This window comes from Trachemys scripta, chromosome 2 (assembly GCF_013100865.1).
Source record: "Trachemys scripta elegans isolate TJP31775 chromosome 2, CAS_Tse_1.0, whole genome shotgun sequence".
Taxonomy (NCBI): domain Eukaryota; kingdom Metazoa; phylum Chordata; order Testudines; family Emydidae; genus Trachemys; species Trachemys scripta.
The window spans coordinates 278,043,594-278,069,617 of record NC_048299.1 but is presented as its reverse complement, the minus strand read 5'-3'; the positions used below and the strand labels follow the sequence as shown (position 1 = coordinate 278,069,617).

Here is a 26,024-nt window from a genome sequence, read left to right as displayed (position 1 = left end):
CAGGACCCTTCAGGGGGTCACGAGGTTATTACATGGGGAGGTCACAAGCTGCCAGCCTCTACCCCAAATCCCACTTTGCATTCAGCATTTATAATGGTGTTAAATATATAAAAAAGAGTGGTTTTAATGTATAAGGGAAGGTCGCACTCAGAGGCTTGCTATGTGAAAGGGGTCACCAGTACAAAAGTCGGAGAACCCCTGGTCTAGAGTGTCAGGAACATTCTGAAAGTGACTCAAAGAAGGAGACTCTTAAGATTTGCAAGGACAACATTAAGCTTCCATGGAGGAGGGGATTCTCACAGTTGGGTAAACACACAGTAACGCCTTCAGAAATATGGATACCAGGGGATGGGAGGAGAATTGAATGGTCCCAGCGAGCATGGAGCTATTAGGATTAATGTGGCTTTGCCCTGTCGGATTTTGCTTATCACCCTGGGAATCGGGGGAAATTAGTGGGAAAGTATGCCTGAGACCATGACTCCACAGTATGAAGAAGGCACGTTGCAATGAACCTGGGCACATGCTCTCGGAACAGAAGGCTGGGCATTGTATTGTCTTTGGTGGCAAACGAGTTATTCTGTGATTTCCCCCACTGATTAAATATCAGGTATATAATGGACCTCTGCAGTGGCCACCTGTGACTGGTGATGGATTGTCTGCTTAGAAAGTCTGATAGGAGCCAGCAACAGCCTAGGAGGTAAAGAGCTCTGGGGATTATCCTGGGTTGATGCCATGTCCACAGGTTGATAGCTTCTTGACATGGGGTGATGAATGGGCTTGTTTATATAGTACACGGCAGATGTGTTGTCTGTCAAGTTCTGCACTGTGGAATTCTGCAGGACCGGCTGGAATGCCAGGGAAGCTAACCTGAATGTTCACAGCTCCAGGATGGTTATGTGAAGGGTCCTATCTTTCTGAGACCAGGTCCCTTGTACCAGGCGATTCAGGTGGGCACCTCTACCTTTTCCTGGCATGTCCATGATCAGTATCATCATGGGAACAAAGGGTTCTCTTCTGGGCTTTTTGGGATCTAACCACCAGGTCAGTTCTGATAGGACATATGGTAAGGCCATGATCCATGCTCCCTTGGTGCCTTGTAGGGGGCTAGCTAGACCTTAGCCAGACTTATAATGGATTCAGGTGAAGTCTGCAAGTAGCATCAAGTAAGTGCAGGCTGATCTATGGGCCAGCAGTCTGAGACAGCTCCACACTGTAGTTGATGGGTTTGACCTGACATCAGTGATCATCAATTGTAGACAGTGCCACATGTCTTCAGGAAGATACACCTTTGCCAATTTGGCATCTATCTTCTGTGCCAGAATGTGAGATGCCTTTTTGTCGTTCCCTAGAAGGCCCAGCTGGAGAACTAAAGGTCAGGGCCACGGAAGCCTCCTGCTGGGCTCTGCCTTTGTGCAGCCCATCATCAAGGTATGGAGAGAGATGGATGCTCCATCTCCTCAGATGCACCGCCACACCCATTTTGCGAAGACTCTCAGTGTGGCAGAGAAAACTGAAGGATAGATCTTTTGAGATGACAGTGACTGGGCACTGGTACTTCCTGTAGGCTGCGTGGATGGCAACATGAAAGTCAAGTCAAGATGTCCTGTATGTCAAGAGCCAGGAGCCAATCTTGAGTGGAAGGGGAAGGAACAATGAAGGCAAGTGCTACCATCTCAAATCCTAGATGGTGTATGTAGTTCATCCTACCCTGAAATGGAGAAGGCTGAAGGCCCCCCTTTTTTCCCCTCTGGGATAAGGAAATATGGGGAGTAAAAGTCTCTTCCCCTGTATTATGAGGTACTTCTTTATGGCTTCTAGGTACCAGTAGTGATCCTAGCAATGGTGCCCACATCAGTACCTACGCTGGTGTGGACACTGACTAGCTTTGAGATGGATGCCAAGCAGTGTTTCTTTGGTGCCCAGGGAGACTGAGCCAGTGCCATCAGCTTCCTGTAAGAAGAGGGAGCTTAATGGCTTTCCTTGTGGAAAGCTAATGTTTAGCCTCTCCTTGTGGGAGGACGCAGCGTATCTCAGCTCCAGCCTGCCCCACCTCTGGGAAGACATGGCGCTGGCTGATGGTGCCGGGTCTCTGACTTACTCCAGTCTCTTGCCAGTCCAGGAGGCTGCGTGCCAGCTGCTCAGGGCACTGGCAGGAGGGGACTTCACAGGGGATCAGGTGCATTTGGGAGGCTGATCCTCGCTCTTCCTAGTGCAAGCTTACCCGCAGACTGCATGAAGAAGTGGAGCTTGAAGTGGGAATCTCTGGACTTCCATGGACTCCGAGGACGAACACTGATCTGGATCATGACGCTCACGCAGGCAAAGCTAGCAATGGCTGTGGCCATAGGGGAGAGGAACAAAGCCATCACAAGATGGGCACGGTTTAAAGCCCAAAGGTTTTGAGTGCCATTTGACATGGAAAGAAGTGCCAAGTACCAAGTGGGGGAGGGGTCCCCCCCAACCTTGGACAGTCCATATTGAAAAAAAGTGTAAAATAAAAATGACCAAGGCTAAAGGAAGATATTTGAACTTGTTCCATCTCGCTGCCACAGGGGGTTAGAGGGAATGAGGAACAGCCGTGACCACTCTGCCCTTTATACCCTCAGGTGGGGGCACAAGGACATGCACACTGCAGGTGTGGTCCAATGGGCACTTCTATGCAAATGACTGTGGCTTTGGACATGAGGCGCATGCTGTGCGCCTGGTGTGAGATCCACACTGGCACATACTCGAAGAACCACCTGCTTACAGTACTCAGGTGAACAAAGGCTTGTGGCTATGAGAACACATGAAGAAAGATGTACTTATGCTGCTGGGGGGATTCCCTGATAACTGCATGCACCCGAACAAGTAGGCACAACAGGGACAGTTTTAGCTTCAGCTCCTTCACCTAAGTTTCAAGGGGCCACCACTGCACTATGGACCTTGGGCTAGCAAAATCCATCCACTAGTCACCAAGGAATTTTAACTCTGCATTTGGGGGTTCAACTAGCCCCTTCTGGCCTTAGGCGCTATGAATTTATCTAGCCCCAGAGACTTTCACAAGCGCATCCATGGGCTCATTTCACAGCCCTTGCGGAGGCCCGGAGTGTGACCTACAGAAGTAGTGCACGAAGAAAGTTTCGTTTTCAAATCCGTATTTTATAATCATTGAAAGGTGAGCGTCAACATACAAATAAAATCCACCTGTGTTAGAAAGATGCACAATGCATGTAACACAAACCTGACGATGTAAACAGAAGCATCTGGTGATACAAATGCGATATGCAGTCACATACCCATTGCTTTAAATAAATAAGTCTCTGGCTCAGAGGCCTCACTTATGGCAGCAAAAACAAGACATTTAAAAATTCCTACCATGTCTAAGCGTGAAGCTCTGGTTTCTATTTAAACCCACAATGGTGTCTCCCCAATAAGGTTATCACCGGGTGGCTGGGAAGTTTACCCCGGGTACTGTACTAGATGGTTCAGATCCAGTACAGCAGTTCCTGTCTGACAGCGGCCAGTACCAGCTGCTTTAGAGGAAGGTGCAAGAAATCCCTTAGTGGACAATTATCAAGTAACTGTCCCATAGGGGGAAGATTCCTAACTCCAGACCGTTTAGTGGTTGGCTTATGCTCTGGAGTACAAAGACTTATCACCACAAACCATGGGACGGAGGTGGTCCTCAAGTAACAGTTAAAGAAAGCCAGGTGGAGGGCAAGTATCTGAATCCACTTGTAGAGCAAGTGCCGCTCTGAGAATTGGGGAATGAGTGAATGAAAAGATCTATCAGCAGCTAACGTGTTTCACAGAAATGCCTTTTTTCAGGGGAGGAAACCAATATTTTTTTCTTAAATAAAATAGAATCAGCAGCTTGGCACATTAGCATTGTGCTACATGAAACAAAATAAGGTAAAATTCAAAGGAAGCTAATGAGAAGATATTCTGCTACCAGTCTAAGGGACGTATGTGTTCAGTTTATCCCATTAAACTATTGCTACAAATTATTCGTGACTTTAAAAAAGGGAGAAGTAGACACCAACTATTACTTGTATAAAAATACAATTACATCTCTGAAGGGTATTTTATACCTACCAACAGCTAGCACGCACTCAAGACGACTGGACAGCTTGACAGCCTCCACAAAAAACCCAAACACACAATACAGAAATCTAACATTATGAACGATATCTATATTCTTCTGATTTTTCCAGCCCTGACAGTACAGTTGTTAAGATGTATGCATCGTTCAGCTCAGCACCATTAAGAATGCTGGCAGTACAGAATTAGGATATTAGCCATGTGCATGAGATCCGATACCAGGGCAAACGTTAGTAGTTTAATGATTTGGAGGAGTTATTTGCTTGGAATTTTAATCTCACACGGAAGAAGCAGGAGGCCCTTTGGCTGTTAGTGGATCCATCTCTGCTGGTGGAAAAAGGTCAATGACTATGTGGATACATCTTTCCCTTTCATACAAAGGAGCAGGTTATGCCCTGGCTGGGTGCTTGTTGAACAGCTGATAGACAGTTATGTATCCATTACAGTAATGCACCCAGCCCTCATTCAGCACAGTGCTTAAAACACGTTTAAGCATGTACTGATCTTGCTTAAGTGCTTTGCTGAAGTGGGGACCGAGCCAGCATTCCTTGTGCACCCAATATTCTCAGTGACAACAACAGGATTTTGGGGTGCAGACACCAAACTCTGCCCCCTCAAATTGCACACCACTCTGAATGACCTGGAGCTTGATCCAGCACCCACTGAACAAGAGTGGCACATATCTGGAGAGCAGGATGGTCAAAAGAATGGTTAGTTAATCCATTTGCTCTAGATTCACAATACTGACAACTTGAGGGCTGTGTGTCACCCATGTGAAATGAAGGTTTCACATCTACAGATAATACTTAGTCCTGCCATGAGTGCAGGGAACTGGACTAGATGACCTCACGAAGCCGCTTCCAGTCCTACAATTCTAGGACCTGGAGCAAAATGAGAGCTGAGCTGCTCTGGGGTCATGCTACTGAGACTGTAAAATCTGCACCAGAAAGAGCAACAAAATACACGTGCAAAGCTGTGCTTCTGGAAAACGGTCTGGAAAATCATCTGAATCCCCACCCCTAATCTGAGCATGTAAATTCAGCACTCCATCTTCTGTGCGCGCTCTCACCCTGTACACTACGTGAAGCAGGAGACCAGCAGACATACGAGGATGTGAGATGTGCCTCAAGCCCCTACCGTGATGCGTGTGCACAAGGGGGCTCAGTTAAGGTTCCCTGTCCAACTTAAACACTGACATTTCCTGACTCTTCAGTGCTTCGCTCGGCAACCTTAACATTCCTTTAGTGTTTTTAGAAAATACACTTCTAACTTCTTCCCCAATCCACCGCAGAGCAGCTGGAGACAGTCTCTATGTTCTCTGCACTCAGCAGGCTGGCCTGCTATTTGTGGCCTGCTATTCCTGTCCACCTTGGGGTGGACAGCAGGCAGCTCCACTGGAATAGAAATCCTCAGACGTACCAACAATCAGTTCATGCTGGATCTCAATGTCTCACCCTTTCGCTGATGAAGTTGAGAAAAATTCTACACATTTCCTGCTTTGTGGATTCACGCTGACGAGCTCCTTGGCTAAGTTGGCATCAGTGTGCACAGGATTTTTACACAGTAGATCAAGGCCTAAGAGACGGTACAGAACTTCACAGCATTTGGTTTGCCTGCTGGTGTCGACTATACCGGCACTTACTAATGCCGGTGAGAAGGCAGTCTTGGTATTAGAGCATGAGGCAGAAAACAAAACTAACCAACCAACCGTCCGTCCCTCCCGAAACCATTCAGCGGAGGACTTTTTACATGTACGCTCAGCCGGAGAAGCCTGATGGTCACCAGCAACGAGCGCTCTACACCGGTCAGCTCACTCTGCTAGGAAAGAATCCAGCTCCATGCCATGCTCCTCAGGCACCAAGGATCAGCTCTGGAGTCTTCTCCTCCCTCAGGGCTAGAACAACAACTGATTGCAAGGACACCAGCGTAGCTCCCAGTGCCACGTAACTGCTGCTCTCTCCTCCTGCTCCCCAGCAATGCCGAGAGTGAACGTCAATGAGCCGGGACCCGGCCAGGCCGAGGGTTCAGTACATGGACTCGTCTCCCACGGTGGTGAAGGGAAGGCTGTAGGTGCTGCTCTTGCTACGCTTACTCTTCTTGCTCCAGGCCAGCAGGGTGCTGGCGCTCTTGCTGTTCATGAGGTTCTTCCTGCTATTCTCCTTGTTGTTCTTCAGCAGCGCGCCCCCCGATGACCGGGCCGCCGGCCTCCTGTCCACCTGCCAGAAAGAGAACGGAAACAAGAGCGTAAGAGACAGCCCCGAGAGGGGAGGAACAGAAACGAACACAGCTTTTATCAAGGCCAGTGCTGTAGGTGGGTAAATGCCACTTACATGTGAGCTGTAGGAACACACAGCCTGGAGTACTGAATGCATCCAGAGCGCTGTACAAACACTACATCAATCCTCCCAGTGCTCCAGGAGTCAGGGTAAGTTTCACCCCCATGGAGTCCAATTCTGACCCTGCGCCAGTGACACACTGGTGTGCTTCCACGCGGGCAAGAGCAGAATCAGGCCCAGAGAGTTTAAGGGATTCACCAAAGCAGACGGGGCTGAGGCTGGAGGGCACCAGGCTTGCAGTCCTGTGCTCAGACCACTAGCCGGTGCTGCTGACTATCCACTTTATTTTAACATACCATGGAGAATCCATGTCCTGCTCAGAGTCCTGGGAATCCCCCACTCTCCAGACACCACCTTCTGACCCTAAATCTGCCTGACCAACAGGACCTCAATCCTGAGCAATCAGGACTGGCTTTGCTTCCAAGCCCCTCGTCGCTACTTAATTAGCCACAGGGCAGCTGAACACCAGAGTGCACCTACTCTTTCCCATCTCCCCACAGCCGCCTCAACCCCAACCACTGCCAGCCTAGGGAGTAAGAGACCAGGATTGAAAACGGACTGCTCAATCTCCCACAGCCCAATGCCAGAGGCCAGTCTCTAGGCCAGCCCCTGGAGAATGTATCAGAAGGAGAATAAAACCCAAGATGTTTCTAAAGGCAAAGCTTCAGGCCTAATTTTCAAAAGCGTGAAGTCAACGGGGAGCGGAGAGCCATGGGCGCCCAAGCACCTCTGGAAAAGTCAAACCCTCACTCAGTGGAGAGCAAACCTATGGCTCCCCAAAAGGTCCCTCTACACTCCTACACGGCCACTGAAGTGTGGTCTGCACTATAGAGGGCACGTCTTCATTCCCGCCCGGATCAGCGGGTAGAAATCGATCTCTCGGGGATCGATTTATCACATCTCATCTAGACACAATAAAACGATCCCCGAATCGACGCATGTACTCCATCTCCTCAGGAGGCGTAAGCGGCATCGATGGGTGAGCCGCAGCGGTCGATCTGCCGCCATCCTCACAGCGGGGTAAATCGAATAGGATACTTCGACTTCAGCTACGCTATTTGCGTAGCTGAAGTTTGCATATCTTACATCGACACCCCCCCCCCCCGCCCAGTGTAGACCAGCCCAGAGTTAAGTCAACATAAGGCAGCTTACGTCAACCTACTTATATCAGCGTACACACTACAGCCATGCTCCCACCGATGCAAGGGCCCTATTACACTGACATAGTAACTTCCTGACCATGTGAGGCATTGGGCTTATGTCTGTGTCGTTAGGGTGACACAGTGGAGGTGTAGACACTGCCTTACTTACATCAGCTATTGGTGGTCATTCTGGTCAATTTCATGGCTCCAGAAACTGACAAGCGCATCTGGGGCCGGTGGTGGGCTCCAGCTACAGCCTGGTTGCCCCCCATCATGGTTTCCCCTCTCCCAGCTGGGCACTGCCTGTGCTCCCTGCTCCCCTGGGGCTTCCAGCATCCAACTCCCCCCCTCAGGGAGCAGAGAAGCCCAGGCAACTACCCACCACTCTTGGCAGAAAGCAGGGGGACAAGAAGCCAGGGTGGCTGCTGGCGGGGAGCCGAGCTGAGAGCCCTGGCTCTCGGCCCCCTCCCCCACTGTCCTCCTTCAGTCGGGGAAGTGCTCCTGGGGAGTACATGCACCATCAACAGAAGGAGGACAGTGTGGACATCAGCCACCACATTAATTACTGCACTGGCTGTAAGTCGACCCAACATAGGGTGACTTAAGTTTGTAGTGTAGACATGCCCTTAGGTCTCAGCTGGTTTATTGCCACAGGCTTTATTGTTTCCAGACTCCACTACCCAAAGTTCCCTGAAGAGACAAAGCATCACCCAGCTTGGGTTGATCTCAGCAAACTTCTCTCTGCCAGCCCTGGCTTTCCCGATACATATCCCCCTAAGGGGCTTTTGCTAAGGTTCGGACAAAGCAAGAAGGTGAATTACAACATTCTGTCCATCAGAACTCTGCAGGGTTACCACGCCAATGTCTACACCCTCTTCCCCGACGCTCTTCAGCAGCTGCACCACCTCAGCATGCTTGGACCACTTGCAGTCCTCGCTGTTCACAGAGACTATGTAGTCTCCTTCCTTTAGCCCGGCTTCCTGCAAGAGAGCAAACAAAGGCCAAATGGAGCCTGTAATATCCCAGCATGGCTACAGCACACGTCTTTCAGGAACTAGCAGAGACTCAGCATTTCCTTCCCCAAAGTTCAATACAGCATGACCCTAGGACCCCAGCTGGACTATCTGAAGCATGGAGACGTTCCTAGGAAAATCCTCAGCCTGTTTAACTGTTTGCAGAGGCATTAAAGGAGACTACTTCTGCAAGATCTGGGGTAGGTCTGATCCAGCAAAGCACTTAAGCTACAAGTAGTTTCCATCTACTTCAACAGAGCTTAAAGCAAAGCACATGTTTAAGTGCCTTACTGGACCAGAGTCATAGAGCCCAATCCAATGCTCAATGAAGTCAGTGGAAAGACGCGCACTGGTACAATGGGCACCAAATGAGACCAGTAGTGAATACACAGTACATTACTGGTTACCAGTCTGATCTTTCAAACACTATTAAAAGATCCAGTAGATAAATGCTCTTCTCCCACACCTATTTCTGTGGGTCCTCCTATGCTTCCCTCCCCCCCACCCCCCCAGAAGGCTTTTCCTTTGAGAAGCTCTTCTGCCCCCCTCCCCCCAAGCTTGACCCCTTACGGCCCTTCCCTTTCAATCTGTTCTGTTCCTTCCCACCCCTACTCCACTCCCAGTCCAAATTCCTTTCCCAACCATTCCCAATTCCATCCCCACTCCTGTTCCAGCTTCCAGCCATCCTCTGCTCATGTTCCCAATTTCCCCCCCGGCCCCTTGTCCAATCTCCATATCTCCAGCCCCCTTTCCAAGCTCCCTGTCTCAGTCTCTTTGCCCAGTCAGCTTCAATGCTTCCCCTACCCCCCACCCTTTGGCTCCACATCAGATAAGTCTCCCTCTCCTCACCCTCACCAGTTCCCAGTCTTCTCTGCCCCTTCCCCAGCTTCCAGTCCCCTTGTCCAGCCAGTCCCAATCTCTGCTGCCTGTCCAATTTCCATGCCAGCCTCCAGTCCAAGTGTCTTCCCATCCCCAAGACTCCTTGTCCGGATCTACTCCCCCATTCCCTGGGTCCAGTTCTGGTCCCCTCTGCATTCCATTCAGGTGGCTGCCCTCCTTCTCACTGCTGGCACATTACCTGGGGTGGCACTGAACACAGGAGAGAGTCTCCTTGCTCTCAGTGTCTGGATCTAGCACGGCCCAGAATAGCCAACAACTGCGGGGAAAGTCCCACTAGCCCTGGGCACTAGAACATGCTTAGTTCATACAGAATCTTTGGGGAATGAAGCCGTGACGTTCTAGTGAGTCTCTATTGAGCATGTGCCAAATATGATTTTTCAAAAAGACTTGTAACTCAGGCAGATTTGGGAGGACTTTCATGAGGATGACAAAAGATGCAAAGGCCACCCCCCCGCCAAATGTCAAGTGTTTGCTCCAAAGCATGGAGGCGCTAAAGCTTCCCGAAGGGGAAAAAAAAAAAAGTCTCCAGAATTTTTTTAATGTGGGCAAATCAAAGCATTTTCCCTCAGCTCATCCTCAAAAGGGCTGAATTTATTTTTTTGGGGGGGGGGGGCGGGGGTTCAGTCTTAGACTGACACTCAGCATGGGAAATATCAGTCCAAATGGTTCCAGTTTGGCCCAAGTTATTAGCAGCTGAGAACGTGGGCTCACACAGGGAAATGCCAGGCCCTCTGAATCAGAGATGGTGCTACTAACCCCATCTATCTCCAGCGAGGTGAGAGGGGATGAGGGAAGCACTAGCTACTTACGGATGCACAGCCCCCAGGTATCACTCCCGCAATTAGGACGGGGGAATCCCCTCGGAGCGTCAACCCAAAGCCATTTTCTCCTCTGGCCAGGTGAACTTGCCGTGCAGGGTGCCATTTGTTTTTGGCTGAAAAAACGGACAGAGGGCCCTGGATAAACAGATACAGGACAATGTGTTTCAGTGCAGCGGTCCTCTCGACAGTCCAGCCCTAGTCCCCTGGCTCACAGAGATCCCACTCACTTTGACTCATTATCCAAGGAAGCACGAAGCTGGATCATTTGTGCTCCGCAGACAATCCTGGTTTGTGCCCCCCCCAAACAGCGTTTACACTGACTAGATTTCAGAGCAACTGCAAACATTCAGTTGTCCAAAAGCCAGGGAGATATTTTGGGGTTGGCAGTAATGAACCGAATGACATTCAACCCATTCCACACTATTCAACCCATTTCTTGCAAGGAGGGGGGCGGGGGCAAGGTCTAGCCATCGAGAGCAGCTGCCAGAAACTTGGAGCTTCTGTCAATTAAAAGAACGTCTGTGGTTAGATTCAGACCAAAATTAGAAGAAAATAAAGACCCAAATCTACTTACCATTAGTGCATGGAACGGACTCTCCAACTCCCTCCCTTGAGATCAAAGTGCCAGCACTGGGGGGAGGGAGAGTGTGGGCTCTAGCTCAAGACTTTAGTCTGGGAACTGCAATCTAGCTAGCCTTGGAGTATGAAATCTACCCTGTCTGCAACACCAGTCCAGGTGGTGCTCACATGGGCCCGAAGAAGGGCACAGTGCCAGCCCTCTGCACAGAGATGGATTTCATCCTTAGAGTCAGATCCTACTGCCAGTGAAATCAATGGCAAAGCTTCCCTCAACTTCAGCAGGAGCACGACTGGGCCTTACTTCAGGGCACCTTTGCAAGTGTCCCTGGTTCCTCTGCTGTGGCTGTCAAGCTGTCCAGAGTGCAGATACTCTGCTGCTCTGAAGTCCCTCTGGAAGCTGTGTGCTGCACACATCCTGGGCACCCTGCACAAATTGTTCCACTGGAAGCTGGCCGTGCAATGCTCCTCAATTAACTGCGAACGGGATCAGATTAGGGACGAAGGAAAGGCTGACATTAAGCATTTTGTTTTCCTGAGCTGGGAAGTACCCGCCCTACTGGCAAAACTGCTGCTGGCCACTACTTACATCAAGAGCCTTCACCCAATCAATGGGAAACCTTCTGGAACCAGTTTGAGAAGCTAGCATGTTGGCTGACGTCCACACAGCCTTCATCTAGCTTCACACTGGCTTGCTGGTGGCATGGATCTATGGGCAGCCTTTGTCCCATTTTAAATAATACTCTCTCCCTTTGCCACTGAAGGTGCCTTCCTAAGCCTGGAAGCAGCATCGCTTAGTTCCCTGGAGGAAGCGTCTGCACGAGGAGAGGTGACAAAGGCTCATGGGTCCCCATTAATTCCCATGACAGGATGCACTGAACTGGCTTCGTCAGCTTCCCCCGTGACTGCGTCTGTCTGTATCCACTTCTTGCCTCTTGCCTTGTACTTAGCTGGTCAGCTCGTTGGGGCAAGGACTGTCTTTTGGTCCTGTCTTGGTTTGTACAGCGCCAAGCACAATGGGATTCTGGTCCCTGGCTGGGACTCGTAAAACATAATTAAAAGACCCATTACCACAAAGCTGAGGCAACTGCATATTGCAAAACTGCTCTCAGCCCGCACTGGGCCATGTTTGCTGTTGCTTTAGGAAATCCTCCACAACCCAAGAAATAAAAGGAGACAACATACCAAAGACAATGAAGCCGTGTGCCACTTACTGGTTTTGCATTAGGGTTGGTCTGCACTCAGGCAGAGAACGATTTCCAGCTTGAGCAGACATAGGCCTGATCCAGCCAACATCGCAGTGGAGCTGCGGCCGCACAGGTGGTGGGACGGGCTAGCTGCCCCAAGCACTGTCTCACTCAGTACCCTACCTACTTACCTGGGCTGCTGCAGCTACACTTCTGCTCTCAGCACGCTAGCTCAATCAAAGCTGGTGTGCATGCGTCTACCTGAGCTGGAAATTACACCTTCAGCTCGAGTGTAGACGTACCCATAGACAGGCTGCCTGCAGTGACACTGTCACTTGGACTAGCTCTCAGGGTCTGGGGGCTGCTCAGAGCACCACCCAGAGGCTTCTAGATGCTGCATGCAATGGTCCCCCCATCGCATGGCCTCATAGCAATTTCATCATTGGTTTTGATAGGCATCAGGCGCTGGCCTGTTTCCTCTCATCACTGTTACATACCAGTCTATGGAAGATGTCCGTCACCTTCACCTGGGAGAAGTTGGGAGATTTTATTTCTGGTCTCTGATTCGTTTTGGCTAAGAGTAAAAGAAAAAACAAAGACATTCCATTGTTGCACAAGTGAACCAGCAGCTGTTGCTCACGTACGTATATATGCAGTGGCCAGGCAGACTCAGCCTATCATGCTGACCAATACCGTTTCCTTGTACCTCCCCGTCTGTCTGCATCCATCTTTTTGTTGCCTCATCTTATGCTCAGATTGTAGACCCTTTGGGACAGGCACCATCTTTTTGATCTGTGTTTGTATAGCACAGAGACAATGGGGACCTGGTCCATGACTCGTCTCCTAGGTGCTATGGTAACACGTGATTAGTAATGTCAGGACAGCAACAGTGTATTCAGTAGAAAAAGCCCAACCCTGCTGAGGTGACAGACCAACATAACAGGTCCAGGCTCCCAGCTGGTGTAAGTCAGTCTAGCTCCATTTAAGTCAATGGAGCCATGCCGGATTACTCCAGCTGATGGCTTGGCCCACAATTTGCACCACCACATAACTGCACTTCAGGAAATTGCTGCATAATGCCAGAACGTACTAAACAAACCACCTGATCTGGGTGTGTCTGGGTCTAACTAACTCTGCCACCAGCTCGCTGTGTGATCCTGGGCAAGTCACGTCCCTTCTTCGTGCTGCAGTTCCCCCTCCTCTGTAAAATACCTTCCATACCCACTTAGGGGGTGGGGTAGAAGGAAGAAATATAGCTTAATGTTGATGAAGTGCATCAAATCTCTTGGATTAGTAGTGCCACAAAAATGCAAATTCTCCTCTCATCCTTCAGAATGGAGGAAAGGGCTAGGCTTTTATACCATGTCCGTCACCGGGGTCTGAGACAAAAAATTGCAACTTTAGAACATTATCAATGAGTAATAACTCTCCCAACGTGGCTCCTGCAAGGGCACATGCCAATTTAATTTGAGAGGGGATAATTTAGCAGAGAAAAGGACTTGCATAAGAACGGCCGTACTGGGTCAGACCAAAGGTCCATCCAGCCCAGTATCTTGTCTGCCGACAGTGGCCAATGCCAGGTGCCCCAGAGGGAGTGAACCTAACAGGTAATGATCAAGTGACCTCTCTCCTACCATCCATCTCCACCCTCTGACAAACAGAGGCTAGGGACACCATTCCTTACCCATCCTGGCCAATAGCCATTAATGGACTTAACCTCCATGAATTTATCCAGTTCTCTTTTAAATCCTGTTATAGGGACTAAGGGAGGAGGAGCCTGAAGGATCAAAGACACGGTAAGACAACAGTCAATAGTGCTTCCCACCCCTCAAATGACACTTACGATGAATGTCAGGAGCATCTCCGGTTTCGAAGAAGTCTTCCTCGTGATCGATTTCCGAGTATTTGCTAAGCGAGCGCTTATGAGCCAAGGAGAGGACCTCCTGGAGGATGTCCATCTTCCTCAGGATCTTGCACAGACTGTGGATCCTCATGGCTTCCTCGTGTCGCATGATCGCTTTTTTCAAATGAGCCTTGCCTGCAAGTACAAACGCCATAACACACCGTCACTGACAGGACAGAGAATTCAGGCAGGGCCATGTTCCCGCCAAGCCACTAGCAGATCAGCAGAAAGCAGTCCCAGTAACTTCACTGCTACTTTTGGCGAGCTAGCTTGATCAAAGCTAAGTCAGGAGGGCCTATACAGGCTGCAACCACAGCTCCCAACTGCAGCACAGACCTGCCCAAGCACGCAGGGCTCCATCTTGAACTGAGTGGAGGTAGCACCAATCATGGACATGCAGGCCTCACCTCTATGCCTCACAGGAGTGGTTGTGCTCCATGGGTTTGGGCAATGACATGGAGTTTTCAATTCAGTTCTTTACTGGTATAGGGTCCCCCTCTGCCCCCATGCAGGGCTATTGCTCAGCCCAACATGGGCTCAGTTATGATTTAGGACGTGTCATTTAAGATCTGCTGTAGCCAAACAAGTTATTGGGCTCTTTACAGGAGTAACTGGGTGGGCTTTTGAAGCTTGAATTATATACGGGATCAGACTAGGTCTCTAACTCCTTCTGGCCTTAAACTGTGAATTTATGAACACAGCTGCAGAGTCAGGAAGCTATCTATGGCCAGTGATAAACCACAGAATAAACACTCTTTTGTTGACAATCTTATGGTAGTTCTAGTTTAAAGACACACGATGGGAACACAGTCCAGTAAATTACTCTGGATTTACATAGGTGTAAGAGATCAGAACCTGACATACCAGGTTCTGTGCTATACGTTTCTCAGAAGTGAATATTTGTGCTGTAGGATGTGAACAAGGCAAGTATTTTTAGGCCCTGTTCTCTACTAGGAGAAAAATTCATTAAAATAAGTATTTTTCGTTTTCTAACATATCAATCTATATTCAAAATACGCACCACTATTTGGAATTCGTAGATTCTTGGACACTGGCATGAACTTGGTTTTGTAAGTGCTATGATGGATTTCCTGCTTTTTCCTATCATGTACAGAAACACACAGGGATGGTCTGTCTGGATTTGGTGATCAAAGGATTACTCAATAGATAATAGCAATTAAATATACGAGCCCAGGCATGTCCTGAAAAGTTCTCAGATAATTATGTTGCTTTCTAATTAATTTTTACATTGGGACATAACGTTCTCTGGGGAGTGGAGGGAGACTCCAAGTCATGTTTTAGAACTAAAGTCAACTGTCTGAGCTGGCATTTCTGCCTCAAATATTACTTAGTTGAAGATGAAGGTGAGCTGACTGCTGAGAAGGTGGTATAACATCTTACATAGTTGGTCTAAAATCAGTGGTTTTCAATCTTTTTTCGTTTGCAGACCCCTGCAAAATTTAAAGTGCAGGGTGCGGACCCCTTTGGAAATCTTACAGTCTGCAGAACCCCAGGAGTCCACGGACCACAGGTTGAAAACCACTGGTCTAAATGCCTCCTCTGTGGCTCATTGGGTTGTAACTTCAATGCAAGGAAGACTGCTCTTTTGTGAGAAAGGAAAGAGGGACCATTCTGTGGATATGTTTTAACCTCTGCATCCTGTGAACATACAAGAGCAGAGACTGGTGTCTACACTTTCCATTTTTTGTAAGAACTAACAGGGCCATCTTGTCCTCTTGGTAGAGAAGAGCAATAGAGCCAGATTCCCAGCTGGTGTAAGTCAATATAGCTCCAGTGAGATCACCAACTTACACCAGCTGGGGATCTGGCCCCCTAAATCTTAGCAAGACGTCATTTCTAATAGTTGGCTTGGGAAGTTCTATTGGGAACACTTAAGGATTCTCATCTGTCTCACTAGTACAAGGATGATAATATCTAAACCCTCATGCTTGGAACATTTCAAAACTAAACTAAGCAAAGCAGCTAGTAGGGAACAATCCAGCCTTGGGCTGAAGATGGAATTATCCCCAGTAGGTCTGTGTCTCTTGGTTTTTCATGCTTTCTAAATCATAGAAGTCTTAGATGCACAATGACACAAAAGTGGGAGGCTGGGGGGGGGGGGGAAGCAAAGCAGATATGACAAACTAGAGCTTAAGACCCAAGCTTTCTATTGTTCCAGTCGTTTCAGGGACAGTTGTTGGAATTAAAAAAAAAAAAAAAAACACACCACACACACACGTAGCTGAAAAAGCAAGTGATCACTTCTTTGCCTTTATGGCAATCAGTATCAAAGGGAGCAAGAGATAGGAGTTATAGCCCCCCCCCCAGTATCCTCCTGTGATCAGGTTCATAACTTGAAAGCCAAGAGTCAACCTGCATTTGAAACTTTTATTAATCCAAGCAGATGTCTCTTAACTGCATCGGGTTATGTTAAATGACTCGGAAAGCACAACAGACCATCGATGTGATAAGAGCCGTATTCAATAGCTTTTTAAAGACAACTAGGCACCTGGGTCTCTTTCTGAACCAGAATTGTAAGCCGATTTAGCAGAACTTTTTTATATATACTTTCGATAGATAATACTGGGGTTTACTTTGAAGCATTTTTCTATTTTTAGCTATTTACGTTTTCAGTTCAGAGATGTTACAGGAGAAGTCAGACAAATTATTAAACAGTAGCAGCAGGGATGGCATGGTGTTCAGAGCTGGTTTTTACCACCCTGTCCCACTTTAAGGCATTTTCTATTTTGAAAACTGTTTCACTAATGCATACTATATTACACTTTGAATATGTAATGAAAACTAATTGTGCTTACATAAGGAGGTAGATTCAGAGCTTAAATTTAGGACTGTATGAATAAAAAATAAAACTCTAGTGGGCATAAACATCTATACATTTTGGTCTGGTATTGTCCTCAAAGAAGAAGTTATAAAGTCGTGACTCATTTCAGCTTTCAATATTTATGTAAACAAAAGTAACACACATTTGATTATATGAAAATAATGTAGAGCTGTAGGGTTTTAGCGTTGAGCAATCAGAAGCATGCCGAGTCACAGACTAGCAGTCCAGGCCCATTTGGCCATCCTGCATTCTGCAGCAAGAGACAAACCTTGATGCAGCAGATAGATTAAGCCTATTCCTAAATTCTGAACTGATATATACAAAGCTTGAAAAAAAGATTGTTTTCTGTGATGGCTGAACTTGCTGGGCACTGATGCAATTGCACCATCAGGTCTATCAAGTCGGACGGAATATCACTATGCTTCCGATTTTTTTTTTTTTTTTTTAAGTCTGTGACCGGGGAATCTTTTCTTGATAGTGGACAAAAATATTGATTTGGATCTGAAGCTTCTTGTGCTTTAAATGCAAGTAAATATGGCAAAAAATGGGATTTTTGCTGAGGTACCACTGCCTTGCAGTTTCTGCACTGGTGTTAATGTAGATTTTTCCAGGTTTATGCGAAGGCTGAGGCTTGAGAAAGGGTTCGTGGTCATATGGATAGTGCGAAGGGTGTCAGTTTCAGATGGGGCCTTGAGGAAACAGTCGTCCAAGTCTGGAAAGATGACGATGCCCTCTTTACTGCAAGGACCTTAGAAAATACATGAGGGGCCGTCGACAGTCTGAAGGGCAGTACCTTGTACTGATAGTGGTCGGTTCCCATAATGAACTGGAGAAAGTGTCTGTGGGCGGGATGTATTGTGATATGAAAGTACAGGTCTTAGAGGTCAAGGGCCGAAAATCAATCCCCGTTCCAGTGCTGGGATAACAGTGGAGGGGATAACCATCTTGAAGCATTGCAGTTTGACGAATCTGTTTAGGTTTCAAAGGTCTAGGATTGGTCTCCATCCACTAGATTTCTTTAGGACCAGAAAGTAATGAGTAAAAACCCTTCCCTCTGCGTTGGGGTGGGACTGGTTCTGTGGCTCCCAATCACAGATTTCTCTCTTCTCCTAGGATGGGTTCATGAGAAGGATCCCTGAAAAGGGATGGGGAAGGAGGGTGGGTTAGATAGAAAAGGGATGACATCACCTTCTCTGACGAGCACCAGAACTGACTTATCTGAGGTAATTAGCCACTATGATGGAAAGAAAGGGGGTAGGTGGTCGCCAAATTGGTGGGATGTCAAAGATGTTTGATATGACTGGAACAGAGGAAGGTGTCTCAAGGCCTCATCCACAACTTCAAAATTGTTGTTTGGTTGGAGGTGAGAGAGAAGTATTCCCCGGGGAGTCATGTCTGCGTTTGGTAAGTGGCTTCTATTGATGTTTTTGGGTATCATATTGCTGCTCTGAGGTATAACACAGTGGTCGGGGTCATGGGGGAAGTTGATACTTTCCCAGGCATCTCTTTGGCACTGGAGAGTAAATATTGAGAGCGTGGAGAGTTGCCTGGAATCCTTAAGGGAGTCATCCAGACGCTCCGCAAATAATTTGGGGCCCAACTCTATTGTCGTTTGTACCTCTGTAGAAAAGCCCAAGAGCTGCAGCCATGACACCTGCCTCAGAACAGCAGTTTCTATGAACGGGCGGTGGTGTCCGCCGAGTCTAAAGAGGCTTGCAGAGCTGTACAGGCTAAGAGGTGTCCGTCAGAGATGAGCTCTTGGAGTTGTCCCAGTTTTTCCGTCAGGAAGGTCTTGGCAGAGAGTTCCTGTATTTTAGAGTAGTTACTGTCATTATATTTAGCCATGAGAGCCTTGTAATTGGATATGCGAAACTGGAGAGTAGCAGATGAATAAGCTTTACATCCAAACAGGTCCAGTCACTTCCAGTGTCTAACATGGTGGATAAGTCAAGATTGGTATTTTCTTGCATGGCATTGACAACCACGGAATTCTGAGTGCAGTGAGTAAAAAGAAATTCCAAGTCCTTGGCGGGACCATAGTATTTTTTGTCCGTCCACTTTCAAGTCGATGGAATGGACACTGGGGTTTGCCAGAGTACTTTTGCAGGATCGAGAAGGGCCTGGTTGATAGAGAGCGCTATTTTGGAGGACGATGACATGTGCAGGATGTTGAGTAGCTTATGTTGTTGATCCTTCCCCTCCTCTAAAGGAATCTGAAGAGTGTCTGCAAAATAACTTCAGACACTTTCAGAAGTTTTCAGCTGCAGTAGGAGATGGAGACATGATGGCCTCATCATGAGAAGAGGAGGAGAAGTGGAGCAACAGTGGAATTTCCTCCTCCGGTATGGGAAGAGGCGAGCGACCAATGTGGTGGGTGAGAGACTGATGAAGAAGGGGAAGGCCTTCAGATCTGGTGTGTGGAAGGGTTCCCTAACTGTTCTCTATACATGGCCCAAGGATCCCAGTATAGCCAACGTTGAGGGAGTGGCACGTGGGGTTGCATCCATACCAGGGGCCTGGTCCAATGGTGGATTGCGCGCAACGTACAGAAGAGGCCTTGTGAGACTGTCTCGAGTGGGACTGAGTTCTCCTCTTCTACATCGCTAGGGAAGGTAGGTGCCATCTTCTGGGAACAGTGATAGGATTCCGGCAACGAGGACGACAGTGGATGTAGGTCACGTTTGAGGAATGGGGGGACTCCGGCATCTCAGAGACAAACAGGTCTCTGAGGTGTCAAAACACCTGTGGAGGAGGGAAGAGCATTGTTGGCACAGCTGATGGGGTTGAAGACTTTCCTGGTGCTGCATACTTAGGTGGTGCTGAAAAGGATGTTGGTGCTAGTAGGGTTGTCGGTGCTGGCGATTTTATTGGTGCTGTAAGGCCCGGAGTAGTCTGGCTGGCACAGCTGGCACTGGTTTCAGAGGTCTTGCATCTGTCTTTAATGCCCAGAGACAGTGCCGAGGGCTGCAAATCTGTTGGCTGACGTCAGTACGAGAGGTTCCAGGTCCCACTATGTCCCCTCTCTGAGGATGTTGAGGCAACCGACCTTGCTGGGGATGGAGTTATGGCAGGCAGCGTCTCAAGGGGTGATGAGGGAGCCCGTTTCCTCGGGTCAGAATGGGAAGGAGACTACTTTCTTCTGGAAGGACATGTCGAACAGGTCAGTAGACAACCTAGCGGAGTGTGAGGGCCGTGGAGGGGAAGTGTCTGGGCTGGGTTCCAAAGCTGGACACAGCGATTTCTCCATGAAGAGAAGTCACAAGCGAATGTCCCAGTCTTTTCTGGCCCTGGCAGCGAGCACACTTTTGTAGGATGTGTCCCTTCCCTGGGGAGCGAATGTACTGCAGGTGACTGTCGGTTACTGGAAAGGCATTCTGGCAGGATATACCCCACTCGAATCCAGGAGTGCCAGGCATGAAGGTGAGGGAAAAAGCTCCCCAGTTGAGAAGGGTAGGAAGCAAAAACCTAAACTACAAACTAACGAGAAGGTTAAGGAGATAGAAAAGCTGAGATTTTTTTTTTTTTTAAATTGGGAGAGTTCGGAAGGAAAGAACTAAAACTGCAAACAACAAGTAAGGCACTATCAATGGTAAAGGAGAAGCAGGCTCTGCTGTGGATTCTGGCCCAGACCAAAGGCGGTAGAGAAGGAACTGGGGGGCAGTTGGAACCCACAGCGCTATATATACACACACACGTCCTGCTCACAGCGCGAGACAGAGGAGATGCCCATGTGCAGTCCAACAGCCACGGTTAACGAAGATCTCCAAAAGCCAGATGCAGGGGGTGCTGCCGCGCACACGGTGGAACACTCAGTGACATCACTCAGAGAAAAGCCATGACTCTTCCTCCTTGATGTCTTTAGCTGACCTGGCTTTCTTTTGAGGCAATGACAGTGCAGTTTTATCAGTACCTTCATCCTTACAGTCCGAGTCTAATACTCATGTGCATTTAACCAAAGTCATTGGTCCGGTGTGTCTGTTCTTTCCACTGCATTTGCAAAATGTTTCCTCATGCAGTCTGCCTACCTGATCATTTTCTCTTTGCCATTTCTGCATCTAAGAAACTCTGCCATCTTCATAACTTTCTCAAAATAGCCATGAATTGGGTCAGGTGGTGGTCCACTTTTGCTCAAGTTGAAATATTTTGACTTGAGTTCCTGTACTGAATTCAGCTGCCCGCCAGCAGCCACATCAAGAGACAGTACTGCACTGGACAGTTAATTGCAGTTTACCTCAAATGAAAGTGTTGGAATCTGAGAATTCCCTTTCTTTGTTTGGTAAACAAACATGTAATTTTTTCATGTTTTCAACAAAGAAGGGGGAATTCCCAGATTCCAAAGTTTCAGTTTGAGGTAGCCAAGGCAATAGTATATAGTTTTAGACTGCGGATTTTTTGGGTCTTAAAATTCCTTAAAATTAAACAGATCACTGTGCGAAATCATCAAATTGCTAAATATTTTTAGTAATGAGCATTAGTATATTCTTCTAATAAAATTATTTTTTCCAGTTTAAACTGGTATTTTCCAGCATCGTGTCCTAAATTAGTTTTTCCTGGGAAATTGCCAACCCTGAGTAGATGCGGAGATTCAAAAAGTTAAAGCTTTATAACCCATTAAAGCACACTGTATATTTTGACATGTGATGTTGACAAAGTAAACATCCCTAAACGCTAATAAGTTCTCAAGCAGCAGATTTCTTACTTTGCCTAGATGTAAATTGTGATCATTATTGGTGGAAACAGACATCAGTTTGTGTGTGTACAGTGAAATCAAGGTTTCCCAACATTTACCAATAAAACTCTAATGCTTCGAAGCCTAATGCTAAGACCCCTCCTGCTCAAGTTTTGGGTTCCATTACAGACTCCCAGCCCAATCCAACTCCCATTACATCCTGTGAAAGAAACCCATTGAATGCAGTGCAAAAGGGCCATTAAAGTGAGTCCAACTCTGAAAAGCGCCTACACTTAAAGCTTCTCCCGGGATGTATTCAGAGTGAGAACTGCAGACTTCAATGTTTGAAGTAAACTTTCCTGGTTTTGCCTCCAGTTAGCCTTGGAGAGCCAACCCCACTACATTAGAGAGCTGGATTCCATTCTGGCTCATGCATCACCAGCAGTATTTGTAACTAAGCACCCAGTGCAGTACTTTCTGGCTCGCATATAGCCAACAATAAAAGAGCCCAGCCTGGCTCTCTGATCCTAGGGGCACTTGCAGCATTGGCAGTTAGAAAAACTTCTTTAGTGTACAAAATAAGCAGATGTAATGCAGAGTTATTGAGAGAAGAACATAGAACCCCACAAAATGCTATTTCCTCTTACACATACAGTCACCGGAGAATGTCTGTTACCCTGCCCCTGAAAGTAGCTGTAGTGTCTGCTTCTATCATAGAATTTCCAAGCAGAAGAGTGAAAATGAAGAGAATCCTTTTACTTTAATATTGCCCTCAGGGCTCTGAGGCACTAGAACTGTCTGCAGGCTCAGGAAACCAGAGCTACATCCAGTCATGTTTGGAAGGATCTTTGCAACCAGAAAGGCTAAAAACTTTTTGGTTTTGTTTTGTTTTAAATGACCGCTTAATTTCTACAGAAATCCATGGACTTAATTCTAGGAAAAGGAGAGGGAGTACACACATTTTTCATGCCCTGATCTTACCTTTAAGACATCAAAGCAGGACTGAGGTGTTGAGAAGTGAGGCAATAAGCCTCCAAGGCACCTTGCCTGATAAATATCCCCCAAGCCTGGCTGGTATAGGATTTATAGTTAAACGTTTGACTATGGAAAGGGAGACATCTGGCATGTTCCAGTCACAGCATCCCAGAAGAAGCCCCTTTCAAACCACCACATGGAAAAGGCAGAGCTGGGGCGGAGAGAGTGTTGAACATGGTTTCTCAATACTTCTTCACCAAGCCCTCATGGATGCTGTCCACAGAGGGAAATAGTGGGATTACAGTGGGGCTTTTCATGCATCAAAACTTATCCCCTGGCTAATTCCATACAAGGTTGACTACGCTGAGGGATAGTTACCCAGTTTCCTTCGCTCCTCCAGGTCTTGCAGCACAAGACGAAGCGATGGTCCCTCCGGCATGGTGACGTGAAACTGGACAAAGGCCTTTTCGTGCTCTGGGAGGTCCGCATCAGACACGGCTGTGTGAAACAAGCAGGCGTACACAGGCTCAGTGGGATATTCAAAGCATTACTTAGCCATAAATAGCTGGAAATTCCCAGGCAGAGGAGAGAAGAACCTGGATAGCCTGTCTGCAGGAGCACTTCGATCTACATTGCTCCAACAGTTTAAAGGGTGGGTGTTTCTAATTACACTAGAGCCCCTGTGCTAATGGATCCAAATGCAGGGCAGGGAGCCTGTGCATTTAACGGGGCAGCCTACAAAATCACCAAACATATGAAAAATTTCAAGGTTTTGCGCCAACCCTAGATACTGCACCCGTCACTGTGGTATCTGGGCACCTTCTAGTTCTCCCAATTTCCTTAGCTCCTTTTTAAAGCAGGCATGAAAAGGAAACAAAAAAGTGTCCTAGATATATATATGCCAAGGTCACAAATACAGAGGGTATGGCTACATTGCGATCAAGAGGGGTGATCGCAGCACACGAACACAGTCAAACCAGCTTTGGGCTAGCTATGGTAACAACAGCAGCAGAGCCAGGGCACCACGGGTGGCGGGACAGGCTAGCCACTCCAGCATGTGCCCTGGGTCCTGGATAGACTTGGAAGACTGGCCCATGCCGCCCCACCCCTGCTGCCACAGCTGTGCTGCTGCTACTTGAGCTAGATCAAAGCACAATCCTGGTGAGGCGGAAACAAACAAGGCTTGTCACAAGCCCTTCGAGCTGCGGATCTAGTCGGTTTGCGTTGGCTTTTTTTTGTAATTAGTCCCTGGCCAAAGTGGCGGCTAATCTTTTTAGGTGGGGATGAACTTCAGGATTACAGCATAATCGCCTCTCTAGGGAATAGGTGGTGATAACAAGAGATTGGGAGGGCTCATGGCCTGGAGCAACAAAAGCACTTAAATAAATAATAATAAAATCAAAATCAAGCCAGCATGTTCCCAGAACACTAACTGGAAGCAACTGCTGAAGCCTGTTGAATCTGAAGTCAGCCCTATGTCATGCTGGCATTACAGATACTGATTCTTTCTGTGCAAGTACTGTACCAGCTGGGGATTAATCTTGGCATAAAGAGTTTATTGATGGCCTGTTGCACTGGCTAAGGATTTGTTACTCTGAACAACAGGGCTGGATTATACCTAGGGAGGGAACAAACAACAGCTGTGGCATCTGAACTGCAGAGACACGTTGCCTTCCCAAAAGCCGGAATGGGCATGATGTGGCAACTTGGGGACTCTCCTGTTGATTCTTGCTTTCCCCTTCCCACCCCTTAACCAGCTATTACTGTTAAGACAGTCACTGCAAAAGCCACACAGAGTGTTTAGAAAAATGCTTGTTTTGCCCCCGCTGCCCTATAACGATGCCAGCCGTTTTACCCTCCTCACCTGCTACTCCTACAGCAGTCTCCAAGCTTCCTCCAACCCCCCACCCACATCATCCCCTTGTGACGTTGTGCAATCTATATGGTTTTATAAAAATATAAGTGAATATAATGTAACTGGGATATGCTTCGTGCAAAAGGTCTCTTGTAAGGTATCATTACAAAGCTCATAATCTACTGTGTGTGATCATCCTATTTGTAGAAATGTACCACTTGTATCTAAAACTAGAAATATAAAACGTAACTTTAAGGGCCTATTGTAATTATGTAAAGTGTGGGCCATTAAGGATGGTTTGGAATCTTGATGACTCCCATTGTCTGCAGATGGCTGTATTTACCTGTGAGTCTTCCTGTATGTGTGTGTGCTGGCAAGTGAGTAATGAAGTCTTGCAGTGACATGTGATCATGTCACTTGAACTGGAATCCATCTTTAACCTGCTGCTTTTCCAGTGAGGGGGGGGTGGAAACCCAGAGGGACAAAGGGTTCCCACCTTATGCAAAAGATATATAAAGGGGTGGAAGAGAACAAGGGAGAGAGGAGCCATCATGAAGAATCCCCTAGCTATCACCTGAGCTGCAACAAGAGCTGTACCAGCGGAAAGAAGTGTGCCCAGGCCTGGAAGGTGTCCAGTTTGAGAAAAAACTTACTGAAGCATCTCTGAGGGTGAGATTATCTGTATTCAGTTTGATTAGGCATAGATTTGCACATTTTATTTTGCTTGGTGACTTACTTTGTTCTGTCTGTTACTACTTGGAACCACTTAAATCCTACTGTCTGTATTTAATAAAATCACTTTCTATTTAGTAATTTACTCAGAGTATGTATTAATACCTGGAGGAGCAAACAACTGTGCATCTCTCTCTATCAGTGTTATAGAAGGTGAACAATTTAGGAGTTTGCCCTGCATAAGCTTTATACAGGGTAAAACGGATTTATCTGGGTTTAGACCCCATTGGGAGATGGGCATCTGAGTGCTAAAGACAAGCACACTTCTGTGAGCTGTTTTCAGGTAAACTTGCAGCTTTAGGACAAGTGATTCAGACCCTGAGTCTGTGTTGGAGCCAGACAGGAATGTCTGGCTCAGAAAGACAGGGTACTGGAGTCCTGAGCTGGCAGGGAAAACAGGAGCAGGGGTAGTCTTTGCACATTGGGTGGCAGCTCCCAAGGGGGTTTCTGTGATCCAACCCGTCACACCCGTCTTCATGGAGCTTCCTCCCAAGTCAGGCCCACTAACCCAGCACCCTCTCCTCATTCCCATTGCTAAAGACTCGCTTTAGTCTGTGACACGCGTGTGGAACGAGCCAATAAAGAAGAGCTTGAGGTGGGGAGGGCAGGAGGAAGAGACAACAACTGAACCACAGATCTGCACACACACCCCTGAAATGACCGCATTGCTGCAACCCTCTTCCTTCCTCACCTTACCCCTCCCTATCACTTGTTAGGCAGTACTCCACAAGTGGGGTTAGAGTGTAAGCGTTTTGGGATAGAGACCAGGCCTGACTATCCTGTAAAGCACATTGGGTGGGCCCCTCAGAGATGTGCTGACTACAGTGGGGGAGGAGGGGAGGGATTCTAGTCTCAGCTCTTCACCAGCCAGTGCTGTGCCGTCTCCTTGGGCCTGCAGGGGCCACTGAGGGCCAGGCTCCTAATCGCCGTATTGTCAGCGCCCCCCCCGTGGGCAGGAAGCAGCAATGGCAGCCTGGGCCAGAGCCAAGT

At 47.8% G+C, this 26,024-nt stretch overlaps 1 protein-coding gene across 3 annotated transcripts in view; it reads right to left on the bottom strand.

The window, feature by feature from the left end:
- Positions 1 to 3,120: 3,120 nt before the first annotated feature.
- RHPN1 (rhophilin Rho GTPase binding protein 1) overlaps positions 3,121 to 26,024 on the bottom strand; it is a 45,843-nt gene continuing 22,939 nt past the window's right edge. Inside the window, exons 9-14 of one of the 3 annotated variants that reach the window (XM_034763716.1) lie at positions 22,826 to 22,945; positions 13,902 to 14,096; positions 12,556 to 12,632; positions 10,284 to 10,430; positions 8,383 to 8,541; positions 3,121 to 6,299 (exon numbers count right to left, since the gene is read on the bottom strand). In XM_034763716.1, coding sequence (XP_034619607.1) covers positions 6,108 to 6,299; positions 8,383 to 8,541; positions 10,284 to 10,430; positions 12,556 to 12,632; positions 13,902 to 14,096; positions 22,826 to 22,945 — 890 coding nt within the window. In that variant the 3' untranslated portion in view covers positions 3,121 to 6,107. The remainder of the gene's footprint in view (positions 6,300 to 8,382; positions 8,542 to 10,283; positions 10,431 to 12,555; positions 12,633 to 13,901; positions 14,097 to 22,825; positions 22,946 to 26,024) is intronic. The other 2 variants (XM_034763718.1, XM_034763719.1) reach the window with 2 other exon arrangements.